Source organism: Hemicordylus capensis, chromosome 4 (assembly GCF_027244095.1).
Source record: "Hemicordylus capensis ecotype Gifberg chromosome 4, rHemCap1.1.pri, whole genome shotgun sequence".
In the NCBI taxonomy this organism is placed as follows: Eukaryota; Metazoa; Chordata; class Lepidosauria; order Squamata; family Cordylidae; genus Hemicordylus; species Hemicordylus capensis.
Window position 1 is genome coordinate 167,726,702 of NC_069660.1, and position 20,754 is coordinate 167,747,455.

General features: G+C 43.5%; 2 protein-coding genes across 2 annotated transcripts in view; both read left to right on the forward strand.

The window, feature by feature from the left end:
- Positions 1-8,485: 8,485 nt before the first annotated feature.
- The window catches only part of LOC128352977 (protein PET117 homolog, mitochondrial), a 29,255-nt gene continuing 16,986 nt past the window's right edge, over positions 8,486-20,754 (forward strand). Inside the window, exon 1 of the mRNA XM_053313604.1 lies at positions 8,486-8,653. Within this exon, the coding sequence (XP_053169579.1) occupies positions 8,486-8,653 (168 nt within the window). The remainder of the gene's footprint in view (positions 8,654-20,754) is intronic.
- Positions 8,518-20,754, forward strand: part of KAT14 (lysine acetyltransferase 14) — a 90,946-nt gene continuing 78,709 nt past the window's right edge. Inside the window, exon 1 of the mRNA XM_053313562.1 lies at positions 8,518-8,653. The gene's annotated coding sequence lies outside the window, so the exon portion shown is untranslated. The remainder of the gene's footprint in view (positions 8,654-20,754) is intronic.

Genomic DNA, 20,754 nt, shown 5'->3' on the forward strand with positions numbered 1-20,754 from the left:
GGAGGATGCAGGCAGCTATAATGGAGGAAGAGTCAGGAGAGGGTGGTTGGGAATGCTGATTGCAGGGCTTTATTTAAGGCTTGGATGGCCATGGATGAGGAGGTCTGGAGAGATGGAAGTGAACTGGACCTAGAGTCCAAAGAGCAGTCTTACTCCTCTCTCTGGTAGAGGAAAAGGGTGACAATTAACCACCTCACCAGCACTTCTGAGGCCACTTCTACAGCCTATAAACAGGATCAGAGGAAGGGAGGCAGTTGGATACTGTGATCTTAAGCCAGTGCATAACAAGTGGGTTCTTGAATACGTTGTAACTAGAGTGGATTATCTAATATGTATGTAATATTAATTATTACATTAATAATTGGTTACGAATAACAGTTAACTAAGCAATCAGCTAGATGTATCTACATTACTCAACATGGCTAAATCCTATTGACTGAGGAAGAAAGAAACAAAATAATAAGATTAAGAAGAATCAATGTTAGAGAAGGGATCAGGGAAGAAGTGGGGTGAGGTGAAGCAACACCCCAATACAGAAAGCAAGTGACCATCATAACTGTAAATGAATTTAACTAAATGTTTGAATAATGATTAACAATTTAAGCAAAGAAATAATATCACAGAAGAACGGACAATGACAAGGATTAAGTGAACACAGTGAAAAGCAGTGTCCGAGGGTTAGGGTTAGACAGGTTGAGGCTAGTTAGAGGAAGCAGAGTCAGAGTACTTCTCCTAATCAAAGCTAATTCCTAATCAAGGCTAATTCCTATTAGAGATGGAGGGAAAAAGCAAAAAAGGGGAAAGGTGGGGAGAAGCAACCAAGGCCAAAGAGCAATCAGTGTCAGATAAGAGATAATTTAGGGAAAAGGAAGCAACCAGAAACAGGAACACTCACTGTAGGGAAGGAAAGCAACCAAGCAACCAAGTGTTTCTTGTAATAGATAAAAGCCATACAAAAAGATATGCTTGTCTTGGTGGCAGATATGACCAAAGTGGTTGTGGGTGAGTTGCAGGAAGGCAAAACGGGTGATGGTCTAAGCCATTCCTATTAATGGGTGATCCAGTAGGAAAGCAGATTGGAGTGGGTGTGGGTGGGGATAGGGGTGTAGCTATAAATGATTGGAGGGGTTCAAAGAATCCTGACTCTCCAGCTTTGCCCCTCACTATCTATATATTTAATTCTCCTGGGTGTGCCTTGGAATGTGCGTCCCAGAGCCCAGCTGATTGGCTGGGTGGTGGACGTGCCTGATTGGCTGAGGCACACCCAGGAGGATTGGTCGCCGTGGCGGCGGCAGGCGGGCCGTGGAGGCCAGAGGCAGCAGCAGGCCCAGCCTGGCCGCGGAGGCAAGGCCCAGGAGAGGGGGAAGAAAAGGGGGGGCAGAAGTGGCGGTGGGGAGGAGAGGCGGCTGGGCCCGGCATGGGCCGGCCATGGTTAGGAAGCGGAGACTGGGGCAGAAGGGGGGGGGAGAGGTAACCGCCGGCCCCAAAGAGCGCACAGATGCTCTGTGCGGGGTTGGCTAGTTTTCTCTATTATCTCTCTCATTCTGAGGGGCTGCCAGGGAGAGGGCGAACACGGCCCCCTCTCTCCTAGCTACTCTGTGTGTGTGTGTGTGTGATATTGAGAGATCCTAGTTAGGGGACAGGTCAAGGCTATGTAGATGAAGCAGAGCCAAAGAAAGCAATAGAATTAAACAAACTAGGAAGGATTTGAAAGAAAAGGCTTTATTCTTAAAAACTGAGAGCTACGGAGCTCTTCTAAGGTGAAACCATGTGAACGAAGGGGAATCCTTGTGTTCTTCTGGAAGGTAAAATCAGCAGATCTGGCTGTCTCTGGGCTACCAGGGGGCCACCAGTGAGGGAATGGATGACTGGAGCAGAATTACTGGGATTTAAACTACTAGAATAAATTTTGGAGGAGTTCTAGTGATTGGAGTTGCTTAAACTTGGAAGGAACTGAACTGAAATCCTTCCCAGGGAGATTTTGGCTGGAATTTACCTATGCCTGGGTAGTGAAAGCCCCAAAGCCTCTAACTGCCTCCTAGGGCAGACCTTTGGGTTGAGGATCCCTATGTGGTCTTTTCTCTTGTCCTGAGGAAGAGTTGGCTGTCCTCCCCATGGGACAAGGGCCTTTTCTATTACTCTAGCAAAAGACAGATCTAAAAGCGGCTAGGCTGGCTGGTCCAAACAAACTCTTTCACACACATACATGCATACATACATCTTCAGGCATACTTGGGATGGGAAGGGGAAGGAAGGAAAGTTATAGTTACCTATCTCAGTGAGATGTACTGGCCAGGTGTTCAAGAGAGCAAAAATGGGGTGAGATCAGGATCAGAGAGCGAAAGAATGGGCTTTGACAGTCCCTTTTATTGGATCTAAAACATGTACTCCGTGCTCATGTGAGTCACTGAACACCTAAATGTGTTTCTTGTAATAGACAAAAGCCATACAAAAGGATATGCTTGTCTTGGTGGCAGATATGACCAAATTGGTTGTGGGTGAGTTGCAGGAAGGCAAAAGGGGTGATGGGCTAAGCCATTCCTACAGTATTAATGGGTGATCCATAGTAGGAAAACAATGGAGGCCCAGTGTGGACAAAAAGAACTTCCAGGAAGCGCTAGAAACCAATACAGGAGCTGAAGATTGACAAAAGAGTCAATCTCCCTGGGGCAAAAAAGTGTATCCAAGAGGAAACTGGGTCATTTAGATTCTGGACTTATTCTGGAAGGATCTGAGCAATGGAGACCTCACTGAGGGAAGTCTCAGGCTGTTGGGAATGAACTGTGCAATCAGCCTGATTTTAATAATCAGAGAGTCTGTATTGGTCTCTCATGGGAATAAAACACATTTGCCATGCTTTCCCCTCTTTAGGGCTTGCTAGGTTATTCCAAACTCCAGTGCTAAAACCCTGTCTTATTCCTGGATTATTTCCTAACAGACACACATCAACCATGCCAAACACTTCTGTAGGGGTGTAAGCCAAACTGGGGGTGATGGGGTACTGTTAGATCTGGAATCAAGTTTCCATAACACCTGAATATCAGTTGCTGGAAAAGAATAGCTGTTGCCTTGGTGCCATATTTGTGAGCATTCTGGAAGCACCTTATCCATTTGGCCACTGCTGAAAACAGGATGCTGGATTCGAGGGTCCTTTTAATCTCATTCAGCAGGACTCTCCTCATATTATTTAGAGTTCTTCACAGTCTGTCCAGGAGACTCCACTATGCATCCAGTTTTTATATATCAATCTTTATTTCTTGGGCTTGTACTAGACACCCTCTCCTAAATAGCTAGGACAATTATCTGTACTTGGTAATTTCCAGGTTAGATTACTGTAAATTATATTAAATTCACTGCCTAAGAAGTGTGTTCGGAAAGTTCAAGTGGTTCAGAATGCAGCTGCCAGTTATTCTGCCAGTGCTTGTTTTTAGGCATGATTCTAATTGCTGGTTTTGACCATTAAAGCTCTGAACAGTTCTGGACAGGTTTATTTGAATTGCTACCTGCTCTTATATGATCCTTCCTGTATATTAAACCTTGCTCTGGGTGCCCCCATCTTCAAATGTATGGTGAGTGGTTAGTGTTGATAGGACTTTTTCCATTATAGCAGTTAAACTTTGGAATACCTTCCTGAACTCTATTCATCAATGTTAATGATGAATAAAGTAAACACAAATAAAAGCATTTAAATTTGTCGATGCATTTTTTGGCACTTTACTGTACTGGATTTTGGTTTACTGTATTTGATACAGTTTGGTGGTGTGTGTGCATGCACTAAACAAAGGAACATATTGCTGTGCAGTGTGCCCTTCAGGTGATATGATTTTTTTGTTATTTTGGGCACATCAACGGCATTAAAAAATTGATGTGGTATGCCAAATTTGGAAGAAAAAACCTTTTGGGATTATTGGTGACCACTTGGTGGAAGAGAGGGAGATTTACATCATTTAGGCGCCACAGCCTATTGATAGGCTTTTACAATGTCACTTTGGAAAGTGCCCCCTATAGACTATTGTGAGCAGTCTCAGGAGCAGGTAAAGTGTGCCGTTGAGTTGATTTCAACTCCTGGTGCCCACGGAGCCCTGTAGTTTTCTTTGGTAGAATACAGGAGGGTTTTCCATTGCCTACGAGATGATACCTTTCAGCATCTTGCCTATGAGATAATACCTGATACCTTTCAGCATCTTCCTATATTGCTGTTGCCCGATATAGTACCTGCGGGGATTTGAACTGGCAACCTTCTGCTTGTTAGTCAAGTATTTTCCCCGCTGCGCCACTTAAGGTGGCTTATCTCAGGGAGGGGGGGAATTTGCAAACTTCCATATGCATACAGCGTATACCTGCAATATGTTGCTAGTAACCAGAAGTGAAATATTTTTGACAATTTTTTACTCTAGGCACTATATATGGCAATTACATTAAAGTGATAAACTGCTAAGGTTCAGTGCTAGGTAAGCAGTATACTACTCATTCTTGTTGCAGCTCAGCAGTCTCACACCATTTTATTATTATTTATTACATTTATAAACCGTCCCATCCAAAGGCTCTGGGCAGTGTACACTACTGCTCTATGAGGGTAAATAATAGAAAATTATCCCTCTCGTAGTCCCCAACCTGTGCATACTAATTGTGAACTTGATGGCTATTTCATTCAACAGCACAATGAAATGCAGTCACCCACAGACAGATTAGGGGGTTGTGCATTTGAGAAACTCCCCAGGTATACAGACATATGTTTGTTTAAAAAAACTAAAAGGAGACAAAGACACACCTCTTGATAGGAACAAAATGTTAGAAACAGTTACAAGATTCCAACTGAGGTGGCCCACTCCCAACTGCACACACAGGGCTATTTAAAAAGCATGTTTCCCTGGGTTGATGAGGAGAAGAAACAGCAATCAGGTTGTCTGAACAATATCAGACAACCTGATTGAAGAAACCAACATGCCAAGAGCAAGCAAGAGCATATATTTAAGCCAAGGGTTCCCAAACTGTGGCACTCCAGATGTTGCTGAACTACAACTCCCATCATCCTCAGTCACAATAAACTGTGGCTCGGGATGATAGGAGATGTAGTTCAAAAACATCTGGAGTACCACAGGTTGAGAGCCCCTTACTTAGGCCATGGATTAGTGTGTGACAAGCATTCAAGTCAGTTCCTGCAAATGTTGTTGTACCATAATGTTGTTATTGTACATCATCAAATACACTGTGAAGAGACAATTCATAATTTCCTTCTCCGATTCACAAGGAAACAACAACAAATCCTTTCAGACAGTGTAGAGAGAAAATAACCCCCAGGCTGGGGGCTAGACATGAAGCTTGTTATACAAGCAGCCCTGAATCTACCACCCATAGTTCTTGGTGAATGGTGATACAGTTTGGGGAGGGAAGGTTTCTAGCCTCCTCCCCACGGCATACCATTTAGGTTGGGGGTGGCTGTCTTCCCCTCACTTCCCTCTGCGGAATGTTCATTTTATGGGGGAAAGGGAGGCTGAATCTTTTTGTGTATTTATATTATTATTATTATTATTATTAATTCGATTTCTATACCGCCCTTCCAAAAATGGCTCAGGGCGGTTTACATGGCTCAGGGTGGTTTATTTCTAAAGCATATGTTTATGCTATAGTTAATAAAGTAAGATATAAGACTTGCCTCTGGGCTTACAATCTTCATTCTAACTACCATGACTTGAGTGGTATTTTTAAATGTTATTTACATAATAAAGGAGCTGAAGGTAGCATGCACAAACCTCCACCATTTAAGAATTTTTTGAGGTCCACAATTCCCCTCTAACGCAGTAATCCTATGTGTTTAAATACCCCAAAAGTATGTCACATTGAGTTCTATCAGATTTATCCCCACATAAGTATGCTGAGGATTGCAACCAAGGCTTCACGGCTGACAAGATATTTCAACTTGGGTCCCCTCAGTCTAAGGCCAATGTCCTCCTAGCCATTACACCATTCAGGGTTTGACATGAGCATATATTACTGACAATTTGCTAGTGGCAAATGAAGAATGGTAGCAGGTTACATGTTGGCGTACTCTCACACCTTAAGCTTAAATTACATTTGAACTATTCTACTATGTCAGCATGTGGAATGTGGAAACAGAAGTGGGAGAGAGGCATTTGCAATTAGAATATTGTGGCCAAGTTAGGTTTTACATGGACATTACTACTGAATGATACAAGAACTGCTTTTATGTCTCATGTATGAAAATGTCTCTCCAGTCTGTTCCTGATCATGTCTATTCAGAATGAACCACCAAGTTATTCTGCTTTAGACATCACCTATAGATGCCACTGGGCTGTAGGGTGACCCAGAAGCGGAAATTGAGGCCAATTGACTTACAGACTGACAATTCTATTTTTTGAAGATGAGACTTTCAAGTTCATTTTAACATTACTTTGTTTTGTCTCAGATGCCCATAATGAAAACATCTGGAATTTTATCATACCTGTGATTGGGTTGAAGCATCTCCCGTAGCTTCAGTTATATAAGCAGAGACAGAAGTTCCTGCCCTTTCATACTCAGGTCTTATTTTTGTATGAAAAAGTGTGTGTGTTTTCAGTTTTAAATATTTTTAAATAATGCCCTCTTAATGCCAAGAGAATATTTATCTCCATATTTTGGAAATGGGGGGAGGAGCTACACCAGAGTTTGATTTATGACACTTTTATTAATAAATAATAACAAACAACTTTATTAGCCACCCCATAACAAATTGTTCTCTGGGCAGCTTTTACTTTTTTGCAAAGTAATCCAGAGTTATGTAATTAGGAGCTTCTATACCACAGCTGCCTTTTTGTACAACACACAGAATTGTTCAATCATGCTTAAAAATGCTGCAATTGAATATATTACCTCCTCCCCCATTGCAAATTTATCACTTTTTGTCAGTGGCTATTTTGGAGGTCTATTCTGTCTGCCCCCGCCCCCATCTCCACCAGCCACCAAACACATGCAAAATCCCCATATAAAACACACCTCAAGTTGCAGCAAGAGCAATCTTGTTACTCAGACACCTCTAAGTTCTTTCCCTGGCATCTCCAAGATGCAACCTTGGAGAAGCTGCTGCCAGTCTATGAAGACAATACTGAGCTAGATGGACCAATAGTCTGACTCAGTCTGACTCAGTATATGGCAGCTTCCTATGTTCCTAAGATAGTGCTGAGAGAGATTCCTGCCTTCAACCTTGGAGAAGCTGCTGCCAGTCTGTGTAGACAATACTGAGCTAGATTGACTTATGGTGGTCTGACTCATAAGAACAGCCCTGCTGGATCAGGCCCAAGGCCCATCTAGTCCAGCATCCTGTTTTGCACAGTGGCCCACCAGATGCCACTGGAAGCTGCTTGCAGTATTCTATGCTCAGAAAATACCAGCGTGGTATAGTGGTTAGAGTGCTGGACTAGGACCGGGGACACCCGAGTTCAAATCCCCATTCAGCCATGATACTACCTGGGTGACTCTAGGCCAGTCACTTCTCTCTCAGCCTAACCTACTTCACAGGGTTGTTGTGAGGAGAAACTAAAGTATGTAGTGCACTGCTCTGGGCTCCTTGGAGAAAGAGCGGGATATAAATGTAGTAATAATAATGCCATTTCCTGGTTTAGATTGTATCACCTATTTTCAAAAGTTACTTGGGGTGGAAATGAGAGCTTCAATAGAAAATCAGTGGAAGCTATGAATCCCTTAGCCAGACTCCCAACCTATATCCTCAAACCTAAAATATGAGGGTGATGGACAATGTTTGTGTTAGAACTGCATTGGCAGGGATGTTTTTAATAATTTAAAACTCAGAACCCTTATTGATTTATTATTATTATTACACAAAATAGGCGAGAGATGGCAATGGTAAACCCCTCATGTATTCTACCAAAGAAAATCGCATGGCTCTGTGGTCGCCAGGAGTTTACACCGACTCAACGGCATAATGTTACCTTTATTGTTGTCTAGTGCTGTTGCCATTTGTAGTTTGGGCCGAGAGTACTGCAACTTGAGAGAGCGGCTTACAACAGCCAGCCCTGCACTGTTAAAACAATACAAAATACTCAAGTTGTAGCAAAGACCAGCCAACTTAAAACTGCTCTCTCCGCCCAAAATCCAACGCTTGATTGATGACAAAAGCCTTGTGTTCTGTTTATTTGCATGTAGCTACGACGTACTTGTGTTTAAAAATTCAGAATAATCACATTTTCCACACGAAATAAGCCCCAAGTCAGAAAGAGTGACTTTTTACTGTTCCCTTTTGAGAAGGGGGGAGAAGGGGGGGGAACACCTGCTGCCCAGTCAAACCCTTGTGCAGCCTTGGAAACCTCTGTTAGTTTCTATGAGAACTCTCACTTCCGTCCTGAGGACAACAGTCTGGGAAAATGAACCGCCTGCTTCTTCCCCGCCACAGCTCTAGACTGAAAAAAACCCACGTTTGTTCGAGCCGTTGGGCGTGCGCAGAAAGAAGGACCTGCGTGAACAGACGCGCATGCTCCGAGCCCGTCTCAACCGTGGCGTACCGGACGGGAAAAGGTTGAGCTGTCGCCGCGTGTGTCGTGATATGTCGACCACATCCAAGGTGGTGCTCGGGATCGCCGTGCTGCTCTCAAGCGGAACCGTCGTTGGCGTCCACATCCAACAAAAGCGTCTCAGAGAGGTAAGCATAACCTCCAGGTCACACCCCTTTTACCAAGGGCGCGTCTGCCCTGGAAATGAGCTCCTGGCCTTGCGGCTTGCTTGCTTTCGGTTGATTCCGCCCCGTGCCGTACAACTCCACCCACCGGAATAGTTGGGTGGGTAGAGATCGCATTGTACTTCCGCTTTACTTATTGCATAGTAGATGGTTATGGTTCGTAGGTAGGTTTAGCTAGTGGGTTTGTTTGACCAAGGAAGGAAATAAAACCGATAGTCTTATGGCACTTTAAAGATTAGCACACTCATTTCGGTATAAAATTTTATGGTCTATAGTCTGTTTCATCAGATGCAAGAAGTATAATATGCAAATATCGATCTATCTATTGATATAAATATAGAGGAAAAAACGTAAACAATGGAGGAAGTGCCTCTTTACTTTCTACAGACACACGTGTGTTTTTGGAATTCCCTCCCACAAGATGTGGTTGATAGACACAACCCTGTATCCTGGGTTTTAAAAAGTATTAAACAAATCCATGGGAGGAGGTCTCTGAGGTTATTAGCAAAATAGAAATTACATGATCAAAGATGGACTACCTCTGATTACAAACAACACGGGAAGGCCATGTTCTCTTAGAGGTAACTGGCTGGCCATTTTTGGAATGAAAGTACAGGAGACACTTGAATATCATGGGGGTACATCTCAGACTGCGTGGACGGAGGCAATGGTAAACCCCTCCTGTAATCTACCAAAGACAACCACAGGGCTCTGTGGTTGCCAGTAGTTGAAATTGACTTGATGGCACACTTTACAGTATGGATGTACTGTGGAAAATTAAAACCATGATATTCAAGGTAACTTGAACCTAACTTGAAAAATGGGGTTAGGTTCCTGAGAAGTGGTGTGGGCTGCTCACTCACTGAGAATAAGCATCCCACACCATTCACCATTCTGGATTCCTCACAGATATCTCCAGCGGCAAGGAGCTTTGGAGAAGAAGAGCAGGACATAGCCTGGGGAGATTGCTCTCACTGTGGCACCTCTGAAGCAGGATGGAGCTCACGGCATCATGTGTCTCCTCCTTTATCAGATTCTCCAGCCTGGCAATTCTGATGGTGAGCACCATCCTGTACCTGCTGCAAGCATTTACTGAGCAGGAAAGGTGGAGGGTGGCTGTAGGAGGAGCAGGAAGCACACCAAGGCAGAGTGCTCTTAGGGAGCCAGCCCCAACTTCATGCCTTCAGTGCTTGGGAACTTTTAAATCCCACATGGTATCTCAGCTGGAAATGGAAAGGGAGCAGCTTGAAGCTCATTTGAGTTGTAAAGTTTAAAGGGGTTTTCCCTTTAAATTTAAAAACCCGATTGGAAAACTGCACCAAAAAACCAAAACTACCTCTACAATAATTAAATCAGGAATTTGCCTGTGAAAGGGCAAAAGCATGTTGAACCCATAATATCTACAGGTTTCTTGTACTGGGCTTTATGGACACTTGATCAGATCTAGTTTATTTATTTATTTATCTATCTATCACATTTGTACACTGCCCCAAACTTTAGTCTCTGGGCAGTTAACAATAGCATAAAACAAGCTAAAAAATATACAAAAACTTAAAACAATTTAACAATTTAAAAATAAGCCAGAGATTAAAACCTAAAAAATGTAAGAAGCTGAGAAAGCTTGGGCGAAAAGATGGGTTTTCAGGTGTTTTTTGAAAATTGCCAGAGATGGGGAGGATCGTATCTCAGCAGGGAGCACATTCCACAATCTTGGGGCAGCGACCGAGAAGGCCCATCTCTGTGTAGCCACCAAATGAGTTGGCGGTAACTGGAGCTGGACCTCCTCAGATGACCTCAATGGGCGGTGGAGCTCGTAATGAAGAAGACGCTCTCTTAAATACCCAGGGCCTAAGCCGTTTACGCCTCCTCCCGCCCCGAAACCTATTGGCAGCCAGTGTAGCTCCATCAGTAAAGGAGTAATGTCGTCTCTCCGAGATGACCCAGGGACCAACCTGGCTGCCACATTCTGTACCAACTGATGTTTCTGGACTATGTACAAAGGCAGCCCCATATAGAGTGCATTACAGAAGTCAAGTCTGGAGGTTACCAACAGATGTACTACTGTTTTGAAGTCATTGATCTCGAGAAACGGGCACTGCTGGCATATCAGCCGGAGCTGATAGAAAGCACCCCTTGCCACCGCCTCAGCCTGAGAAACCAGGGAGAAGTGTGAATCCAGAAGTACTCCCAGACTGCTAACCTGTTCCTTTTAGGGAAGTGTCTCCCCATCTAGAACAGGTAGATAAAAATTTAGCAGGGGGAGAGTAACTGGCCCTATCCACCCCCAGCACAGTGCCTCTTATGTTTCTTTTAGATTGTGAGCCCTTTGGGGACAGGGATCCATCTTATGTATTTGTTATTCCTTTGTGTAAACTGCCCTGAGCCATTTATGGAAGGGCATGAATGAATGAATAAACAAATAAATAAAATCATCTCTAGAGTTCTGACCCCGCACAATAAGTACTTCCGTCTTATCTGGATTCAGCTTCAGCTTATTCTCCCTCATCTAGCCAATTATTGCTTCCAGGCAGGCATTTAGGGAGGATATGCCAGCTCCTGAGAAGTTGACATGGAGAAATAGATCTGGGTGTCATCAGCGTACTGGTAACACCCAGCTCCAAATCCCCTAATGATCTCTCCCAACGGTTTCACATAGATGTTAAAAAGCATTGGAGAAAGTACGGAGCCTTGAGGGACACCATACTTAAGCTCAGATTTCGAAGAGCAACTATCTCCAATCAATACCATTTGGAATCTGAGAGGTAGGAGTGGAACCACTTTAAAACAGTGCCTCCCCCCCACCCAACGCTCTCAGACGTTCCAGAAGGATACTATGGTCAATAGTATTGAAAACCGCCGAGAGATCCAAAAGGACCAACAGAGTCACACTTCCTCTGTCAGTTCCCATTTGGAGATCATTTATCAGGCCGACCAAGGCAGTCTCCACCCCTTAGCCTGCCCGAAAGCCAGTGTCTAGATACTCAGTTTCCTCCAAGACCCCCTGGAGCTGAGAGGCCACCACCCTCTCAATTACCTTTCCCCACCATGGGAGGTTGGAAACAGGCCTATAATTGCTCAACTCTGAGGGATCTAATGCAGGCTTCTTTAGAAGAAGTCTAATGATTACCTTCTTAAGACAAGGAGGCATCCTGCCCTCCCTCAGAGAAGCATTTATGATTTCCACCAGGTTGTCTACAACAGCCTCCCTGCTAGATAGAACAAGCCATGTTGGACAAGGGTCAAGAGAACAAGTGGTAGGCCTCACCATTCCAAGCAGCTTGTCCACATCCTCAGGAGTCACTAACTGAAACCTTAAGTTGCCTACCTTGCTGCTTCAGCCCCCGTAGATCTTCCGTATACCAAAGGGCCAATTTTGAAGTGGGTCGGTGGGGATGCTTGGGAGCAATCGTGTCTACTGCCCTGGTGAGCAAGTTGTTCCAATTCTCAATCAGGACATCAGGATTACCAGCAAAGCCAACATTGAATCCCTCCAAGGCTTCTTGGAATCTTACTGGATCCAGTAACCTCTTCGGGCGGACCATTCTAATAGGCCCCTCGCCCCTGTGGAGGTGGGAAGTGGTTGTAAGTCCAACCTTAACCAGATGGTGGTCTGTCCATGACAATGGGGAAATCACAGGAGTCCCCACCCATGGAACACCACCCTGATCAGAGTAAAAGACCAAATCAAGCATGTGACTTGCAATATGCGTTGATCCAGAGACCACTTGGGATAGGCCCATAGTTGTCAATTCCTGAGCTACCCGGGACAGATTGGTTCCAAAATGAACATTGAAGTCCCGCAGCACCAAGAGTCTGGGAGACTCCAATGCGAGTTCCGCAACCAAGTCCATGAGCTCAGTAAGGGATTCCGCTGGGCAGCGGAGCAGGGCCGGATTAAGCTAGTGTGGGGCCTGTAGCATATGTTATGAAGGGGCCCCAAATTTTAAAAATGCACATAAATATTGAAACATAAATTATTTACTTGCATAGTAAAGTAATTCAATTATTTCATTTGCCTAGTGTGCCCCCACCAACCGCCCCATGCCTCCACTCAGCTGAGCCAGCCAGTCAACAAACTTTGCAAAACATCCCCCCCACACACACTTTTGTGACTCCTGACCGTGGGTTCTCCTTTGGAGTTATTTTCACAAAGAGAGAGGGGGTGGGGAACAAAACTCTGAATGTTTAAATTAAAAGGTTCTCAGGAATTCTGTACTTTGAGAAATCTGAACCTAATAGCAATTTTGGCACACAACAGTGGATGTTTGATTCCAATGTGTGCAGAACATATTGGATCCCAGCAGCCATCACATTAAAAGGGCCATTTGACAATATTAAGAATATATGTTTAACCTATTGTGCAAGCCTGACAGGAAAGCAGATGTATATTTAAAATAGTTGATGCATTGCAAATGAATGTGATTATGATGAGGTGCATTAGCAACTTCCATGAAAACAGAAGTATCCAAAAGACAATCTTTTTGCAGGAAGCACAGCCTCTTTTAATCTAAATTACACTAACATGCTTAATACTAAAAGGAGGAAATGCACAAATCATTCAGTGCAACCCTAAGCATGTTTACTCAGAAGTAGGTCCCACTGAACTCAATGAGCCTTACTCTCTAGTAAGTGTGTTTAGGTTTGCAGCCTCCGTTTATCTTTGGACAATTTCAACGGGCATCCCAATGTAAAGCTAATGAAGTTGGCAACGCAGCAGTAGTTATTTCAGTTCTAGAGGAGAGGAAAGGAGCTCACCTTAAATTTGGCAGTTCCTTGAAAGCAATGATCACAAATTCCCTCCCAACAGCACTAGATACTAAAGGAGGATATAAGTGACCTTACCCAACAAGACCATAATATAATCTCCCTTCAAGCTCCCCTCAATTGATCCACTAAACTTTGAGACTCCTCTTGCCTTGCATCTGAGTTACTTCCGGCTTTCTTTTTCCTCTTAAAGGTACACGTTATCATTGTTTATCTTTACCCTCTCCCAGTCAGTCGGAAAACGCTGGCAACATTCAACTAGCATCTTCTTTAGCTTCCTTTCTTCCGCCAGGCATTAATAGTTAGTTGTTTTTTAATCTAAACTGCTTTTCTTTTACTCTCTGTGTGTATGTTTTTAAAAACTTTTAAACAAATAAGGACCAACTCCCTGGCGATTAAGTTATCTTTGAGACCCCTTTGCAAGCTATCTGTTCCTATTGTTGTTCTTACTACTCCCCTCCCGTGCTGCTTAACATAATAGATAACCCAATCAACACCATGGTGCCAGGAAGACCTTGCTTAAATGCCCTCGAACAAATGGGCAGCAGAAAGCAATGAGGAGAGTCAGCAGAGAGCACCAGATAGAGAGCAAAAGAAGGGGCAGACGTTCAAGCCAGGCGTGCGGGGCCCTAGAAAATGCGGGGCCCGTAGCAAATGCTACATTTGCTACTATGTTACTCCGGCCCTGCAGTGGAGTGATTGGTACACCAACAGAAGTCCCAATCTATCCCTCGTCCCCAAACTCAAGTACACACTTTCAGTATGGTCTGCTACCCTAAAGGGACCCTGGTAAGTTGGGCAGTATGTATTTAATTTAGTTATTTGTATTGATAGTTGCCTGACCCTGAAAGCTTGGAATAGACACATATAGAATGTGGCACTCTAATTCAGTTACACATCTTTATTTTTTCACAATTTAACCTTGACTCCACAAAAGCCAATTCAAACATGTGGGTCTTCCATTGCTGCTGAACTTAAACTATCAAACAGGATACCCAGTCTCTTTCACAGTTTCTCTAAAAGCCTGAAACTGCAAATTGAGATGTAATATTAGCAAATTGGGATTCCTCTGGCCCAGGGCATGTAGAGAGGCATGTGACTGGGGCCCTCCTTTCCCCACTGAACACTCAGAACATAATCTCAAAAAAACTTTATTGTTACAAAGGGATATGGATTAGGACAAAAGGGAAATAGTAGAGAAATAGAGAAGAAGGCTTCAGCCTTGTTAATACACTCAGACAACACAGAAAAACAAAAGAACAAACTAATGCAAACTACCTTCAAGTACTGTCCCTGCAGTACCTTTTATTCCTGTGTCCTTGGGGCTGTTACTTTCCACAGACCTTCAAGCAATCTCCTCAGCTAATGCTGAGCAAGGTTCCAGGGAGTAGGGATGTGTCCGGAACTGCTCCTCTGTGTTTCGGAGGTGTCAGGGTGCTCCCTTAAGGGTGGGGGAGGGTGCACTTACCCCTCCTGCCACATTCCCCCCACTGGCACTCCATTGTATCAAAGCCCTCAGGGCAGCAGCATACCTCCCTTTGCCGACCTCAGCAGAAAGTACCAGGTGTGCATGAGCCCATCACAAGAGGCACTTTCCCCCAGTCTCCTTCCAACTCCTTCCTAAAATGCTGAACAGACTCACAAAAGAAAAAGAAACCCCAAAAATTCAATTGGCTCAGTGTGGGAGGCTGCAGCCAATCACAGTGTTTGGTGTCTGGTCTGCTTGTGACCACCTGGCAACTAGGCTCAGACTCTATTAACCTCTTCCTCACCACAACCACTTTTCAACAAAAGTTCCCAAAGCAGTTTACATAGATATAGATAAATAAATAAACAAAATAAAATAAAATGGCTAAAAAAGAATAGAAACTTGTTGCTATTTGCATATATCCATTTGGTAAGTCGATGATGAGTGATGGGAGCAGGGTAGGAGAAATTGTGGGGAATTGGTTTGAAGAAACAAAAAGTGTGTGACCTGACAACCTTATCTGACTCACTCACCACAAGTCCCATGTACTATTTTGCAGAGCTTTTCAGAAGTAAATTTAACAACCTGCAGCTCATGGTGTGCAAATTGCAGGTTTCCCAACATTTTTGTTTATTTCATTATTGCCGGAGTTAATTATTGCCATAGTAGGCTTCTGATGTTAATGTTTTGGATTTTAACTTCTGAATATGGGTTACAGGAAAAGTACAAATAATTTACAGGAGGCTTGAGTACATTTGTTACTGAGGGATACATTATTCTTGTTTGAATGCATATATATATTTCCCAAGTTAGCAGAATATGCGGAGATGGCAAAACTTACAGCACTATTAAGAGATCAAAACTTGGAATGTTTTAAAGAAGATTGGAAACCATTTTTGTTGTATCTAAAGAATTACTTTCCTACTATGGACTTGACAGCAGGGTTTGAAATTTAGTATAAATCGCAGGTTGGTTAGATTAATTATGTTTGTAAGGGTCTGAAGTTATGTTTTGAATTATTATCATAGCAAGGGTAAATTCTATAGTTGTTGATTCACGAAGAAATGTGAGCGGGAAGTCCACCTTTTATGTGTATATTTTTAATGAATGATAATATTGCTATTGTTAAAATCAATAAAAATTGAATTTGCAAAAGTTAGCAGAATGTAAAAATGTTAATAGTGTCAAGGCTTATGTAAAAAGTGGAATACTTTATTTATTGTGTGTGTTTGTATACTGCATAGGAGGAGGCAATGGTAAACCCTCCTGTATTCTACCAAAGAAAACCACAGGGCTCTGTGGGTGCCAGGAGTCGAAATTGACTTGATGGCACACTTTACCTTTACCTTCATGTGTGTATATATAATATAAAAATCGTGCGTGGCACAGTTGTGCCAGTATAGCTGAGGAGTGCTTTTAACATTCTGCCATTCTGGTCCTAGTCGAGCCATCACTGGGTGACTCTGGGCCAGTCATGTATCTTTCAGCCTAACCTACCTCACATGGTAGTTGTGAGGATGAAAATAACCATGTACTCTGAGCTCCTCAGAGGGAGAGCGGGATATAAGTGTCTCATCCAAATTCAGTGTAAATCCATTTCAAAATGGCTGAGACATTGCAGTTTAAGTTTTTAACTCATAAAAAGTGGGTTCAAAGTGTTGGTGGCATTTTTTCAACACAGATAATGTATATTTGTAATTTTTTTAAAAAATGTTTTTTTAGCATTCCCCTAAATTTAGGTTCATACTGGATTGGTGCATTTTGCTGGTTTGAAAAACATCAAACTAGTGATTTTTGAGTAATTATTTTTCAAAATCCCCTCAGTCACAGGGAAAATAACTAAGGGAAAGTTAGCTAAGAGCATAACTGAGTCTGACCACTGTAAATTTTGAAGCCAAAGTTGGGAGGGGCAAGTCCTGGCAATTTCTAGCGAGTGACTTCCTGGTTCTGAACATAGGTGCCTGATAAGGCCAGTCTATGAGCAGTCTGTCACTTATATAGTTAAACAACCACTCCTCCCCACCCCGCCCGCTGCCTCTCCCTTTCCTTTCTTGGGCTTTTGTATTCTCCCTCTGCCCTCTTCCTCTCACCCCCACCAAAGGGGGGAAGTAGGGGCCCTCAGCAAAGCTTGGAATAAATTACTAGAAAGTAAGCCCATTGATTCCATTGGAGCTTATTTATGAGTAAACATACATAGGAATGAGGACCAGCAGAGATGCCAGCGGAGAGGAGAGGATACCAGCGGAGAGGAGAGCTGGTCTTGTGGTAGCAAGCATGATTTGTCCCCATAGGTAAGCAGGGTCTGCCCTGGTTGCATATGAATGGGAGACTTGATGTGTGAGCACTGCTGTCACGCCCTTGATCTCCGACAGCGAGGAGGAAGGGGAAGCTGTCAACTTTCCAACCGATTCAGGAGTGTCTGAGGGGCAGAGCCCAGCTGTCAGTGTTCATGAAATGGCTGTGGTAGATCCAGCTAATGATTTAGAGCAGGCACAACAACCTGAGATAGCAGAAATCGTGAAAAACCAATCCGAAGAGGAGCTATGCAATGAAACGCCATTGACTCCACAACAGCGCAGGCTCACAAGATGCAGAACGCAATTAGAGACTATTAGGAGGAGCAAATGCCTCTCGCTGAGGGCTGATAAGCCTTGAATTCCTGCCAGCTGGGAGCTCTCGGCTTGCACTATAAATCACGTCACCAGTCTTCTACTCATTGCTGAAAAGCAACATTCGTCAACCTTCTTGTTGACAACGTGCAGCCAAGTCCGGTCAAGACGAACTTCCTGAGCTGTATCCAGTTTCAGCAGCTCCATTTTGTCCCGTGATCTTCCCTGGCAGTTGGCCGGACCCTGACAACTGCAAGATATTCCCTTCAGGGGATGAATCCGCTCTGGGAAGAGCAGAAGGTTTCAAGTTCCCTCGCTGGCTTCTCCAAGATAGGGCTGAGAGAGATTCCTTCCTGCAACCTTGGAGAAGCTACTGCCAGTCTGTGAAGACAATACTGAGCTAGATAGACCAATGGTCTGACTCAGTATATGGCAGTTTCCTATGTTTCTATGAGATCCTAGGAAACAAAGTGGATTCTCTTCCCGCCCCCTTCCTCCCAGCCCATTTCTTCCTCCCAGCATAAAGGTAAAGTATGCCGTCAAGTTGATTTCGACTCCTGGAGCCCACAGAGCCCTGTGGTTTTCTTTTGGTAGAATACAGGAGGGGTTTACCATTGCCTCCTCCTGTGCAGTCGGAGATGATGCCTTTCAGCATCTTCCTATATTGCTGCTGCCTGATACAATAGCAGCGGGGATCTGAACCAGCAACCTTCTGCTTGTTAGTCAAGCATTTCACCTCTGCGCCATTAGGAACCCCATTTATTTATCTGGGATTTATTTTTGAGTAAAAATGTATAGTATTGGGACCAAGGACCCCATGCTAGGAAGTTCTGAAGAAGGAATCTCAAGGAAATCCTAAAAACCATTCCCAACCAGCACCAAGAAACCATCATTCTGGTGTAAGACTGCTCTAGAATATGGAGGTTCTACATTATAGCCAAACTGCCAGTGAATATGGAAACTTCACTTGGCCATACTTAAGAAATGAAGCCTCCATATTCACAGGTGGTTGGGCTCTCATGTAGAATCTCCATGTTCAAAGGCAGTCTAAAGGTAAAGGTAAAGTGTGCCCTCAAGTCGGGGTCAACTCCTGGTAACCACAGAGCCCTGTGGCTTTTCTTTGGTAGAATACTGGAGGGGTTTACCATTGCCAACTCCCCTGCAGTATGAGATGATGCCTTTCAGCACCTTCTTATATCGCTGTTGCTGAATATAGGTGCTTCCCATAGTCTGGGAAACATACCAGCGTTGATTTGAACCGACAATCTCATGCTTGCTAGTCATTTCCTGCTGCGCCATTACACATAATAATAGTTTGTTGGCACTGAGTGGGATGGGTTCCTGGGATTTCCTTGCTGGACTTTGGAGCTTTCTGTGAGCACAGTAGCTAAGCACTGTGCGAAGGAGGATGCCAGGCTGGAGTACGCATGCCTTTTCCAGCAGCATTTTGATAACTGCACCTGCAATTCTATGTGATATAGATGGGGCTCGTTCCTGGGTCCGCTTAAGCAATCAGTCAGACACAAGGATTGGGAATTATTAATTGAGGTTTTATTGCTTCTGCAGATAGCAATAGGAAATCAGTAGGCTCATGCTCTCAAACCGATTACAGTTTGGTTACAGGTGCACCTTACATTTATACAAACAATCTAAATGGTGCTGACACCCTAGACACAGTATGGTGGTCCAAGTATCTAGTACGCATGCGGATGCCTGATTCATTGTTCATCGGGTGATTACTCCTTATTTGGTTAGATCCTGTTTTCTAGCCTGGGAACCTTAGCTGTGTTAACAAGTTTCATGGATACAGTTTAGCTAGAGAGAGATAATGACATTAATCATGAGAGGCAGTGATGTCCTTGAGTTGGGCTAGGTTACTTTAAGTTAGGATAAGGTCTTCTAGGCAAAAATGGAGTTTCTTTGGTTTTCTAAACACATCAATTCCCCCTTGAAATTGGATTATCCTGAATCTTCAGTATGTCCTAATTAAGGCTTGTAAAGGTACAATGAGCCCCTGAGGTACAAATGAGCCCCTGGTGGCGCAATGGTAAAACTGCCGCCCTGTAACCAGAAGGTTACAAGTTCGATCCTGACCAGGGGCTCAAGGTTGACTCAGCCTTCTATCCTTCCGAGGTCGGTAAAATGAGTACCCAGAATGTTGGGGGGCAATATGCTAAATCATTGTAAACCGCTTAGAGAGCTTCCAGCTATAGAGCGGTATATAAATGTAAGTGCTATTGCTAAGTGCTAAGTGCTACAGCTGTATATTTGGGTCTTATATTATGGCGAGGTTTAAAGGTTCTCATAAACATTTGGATTAAAGCTGGAATGCTTTGTAGGCAGTAACATGTGACTATCAATAAAAAGAAAATACATGCTATAACTAGAATTATCTTCTTTGCCTTGGAAATGTAGTTCTTTGTCGTGTGGCTAAAGGATTTGGGACATATGTGGTTTTGGGATGCCTTAAGCATAGTGATGCATTAAGCATAGATTTTACAGAAATGGCAGGTGCAAAATGGGCTGTACACATGGCAATAAAACTAGATACATTGCATACAACATCCTAGAGCTACAAGCATAATTAGTATAATTCCATAAATCAACACACATATCCTTAACCACCCATATCTGGCCTGATTTGATATAGATAAAAAGTTTTACACATAGCAGCAAGGTGTACATATAAAGATCACACAACTCATAGCAAGCAACATTGTCTTAACCCATCTCCATCCCAAATAAAGTATCAGTAACAGCCTGGCATTGTGGAACCAGGTGCTTCTGGTGATTAATGGATTATCAGCTCATGGAAAGCGATGGCAATGACAAGTCATGTACAGTCACATTAGTTAAAAGATATCCCAAGATACAGGTGTCTTAGAAAATTAGTAGGTAAAGCTTGGACTGGCTTAATGTCTTTAGAGCGCAAAAGGAACCAGTAAGTTGGGGAAAGGTGTAGACTTGCAGGTAGATGTCCTGAGTGAAACAGTGAGATAATTGGCACAAGATGTCAGGGAAGCAAGTAAGGAAATGACCAGAGAACAAGCATGTGAGGTCCATGTCCTTACAGCACAGGAGATAGCAGGGTTTTCAACATAATCATAGCACATAGTCACTACAAGAAAGTGGTGTAAATAATCAACTCCCACCCCACTTAGTGTCCTCCAGTGCCATGGCCAAAAGGAAGCCACGGAGAGCCCTAGAATTCCAAAAACTAAGAG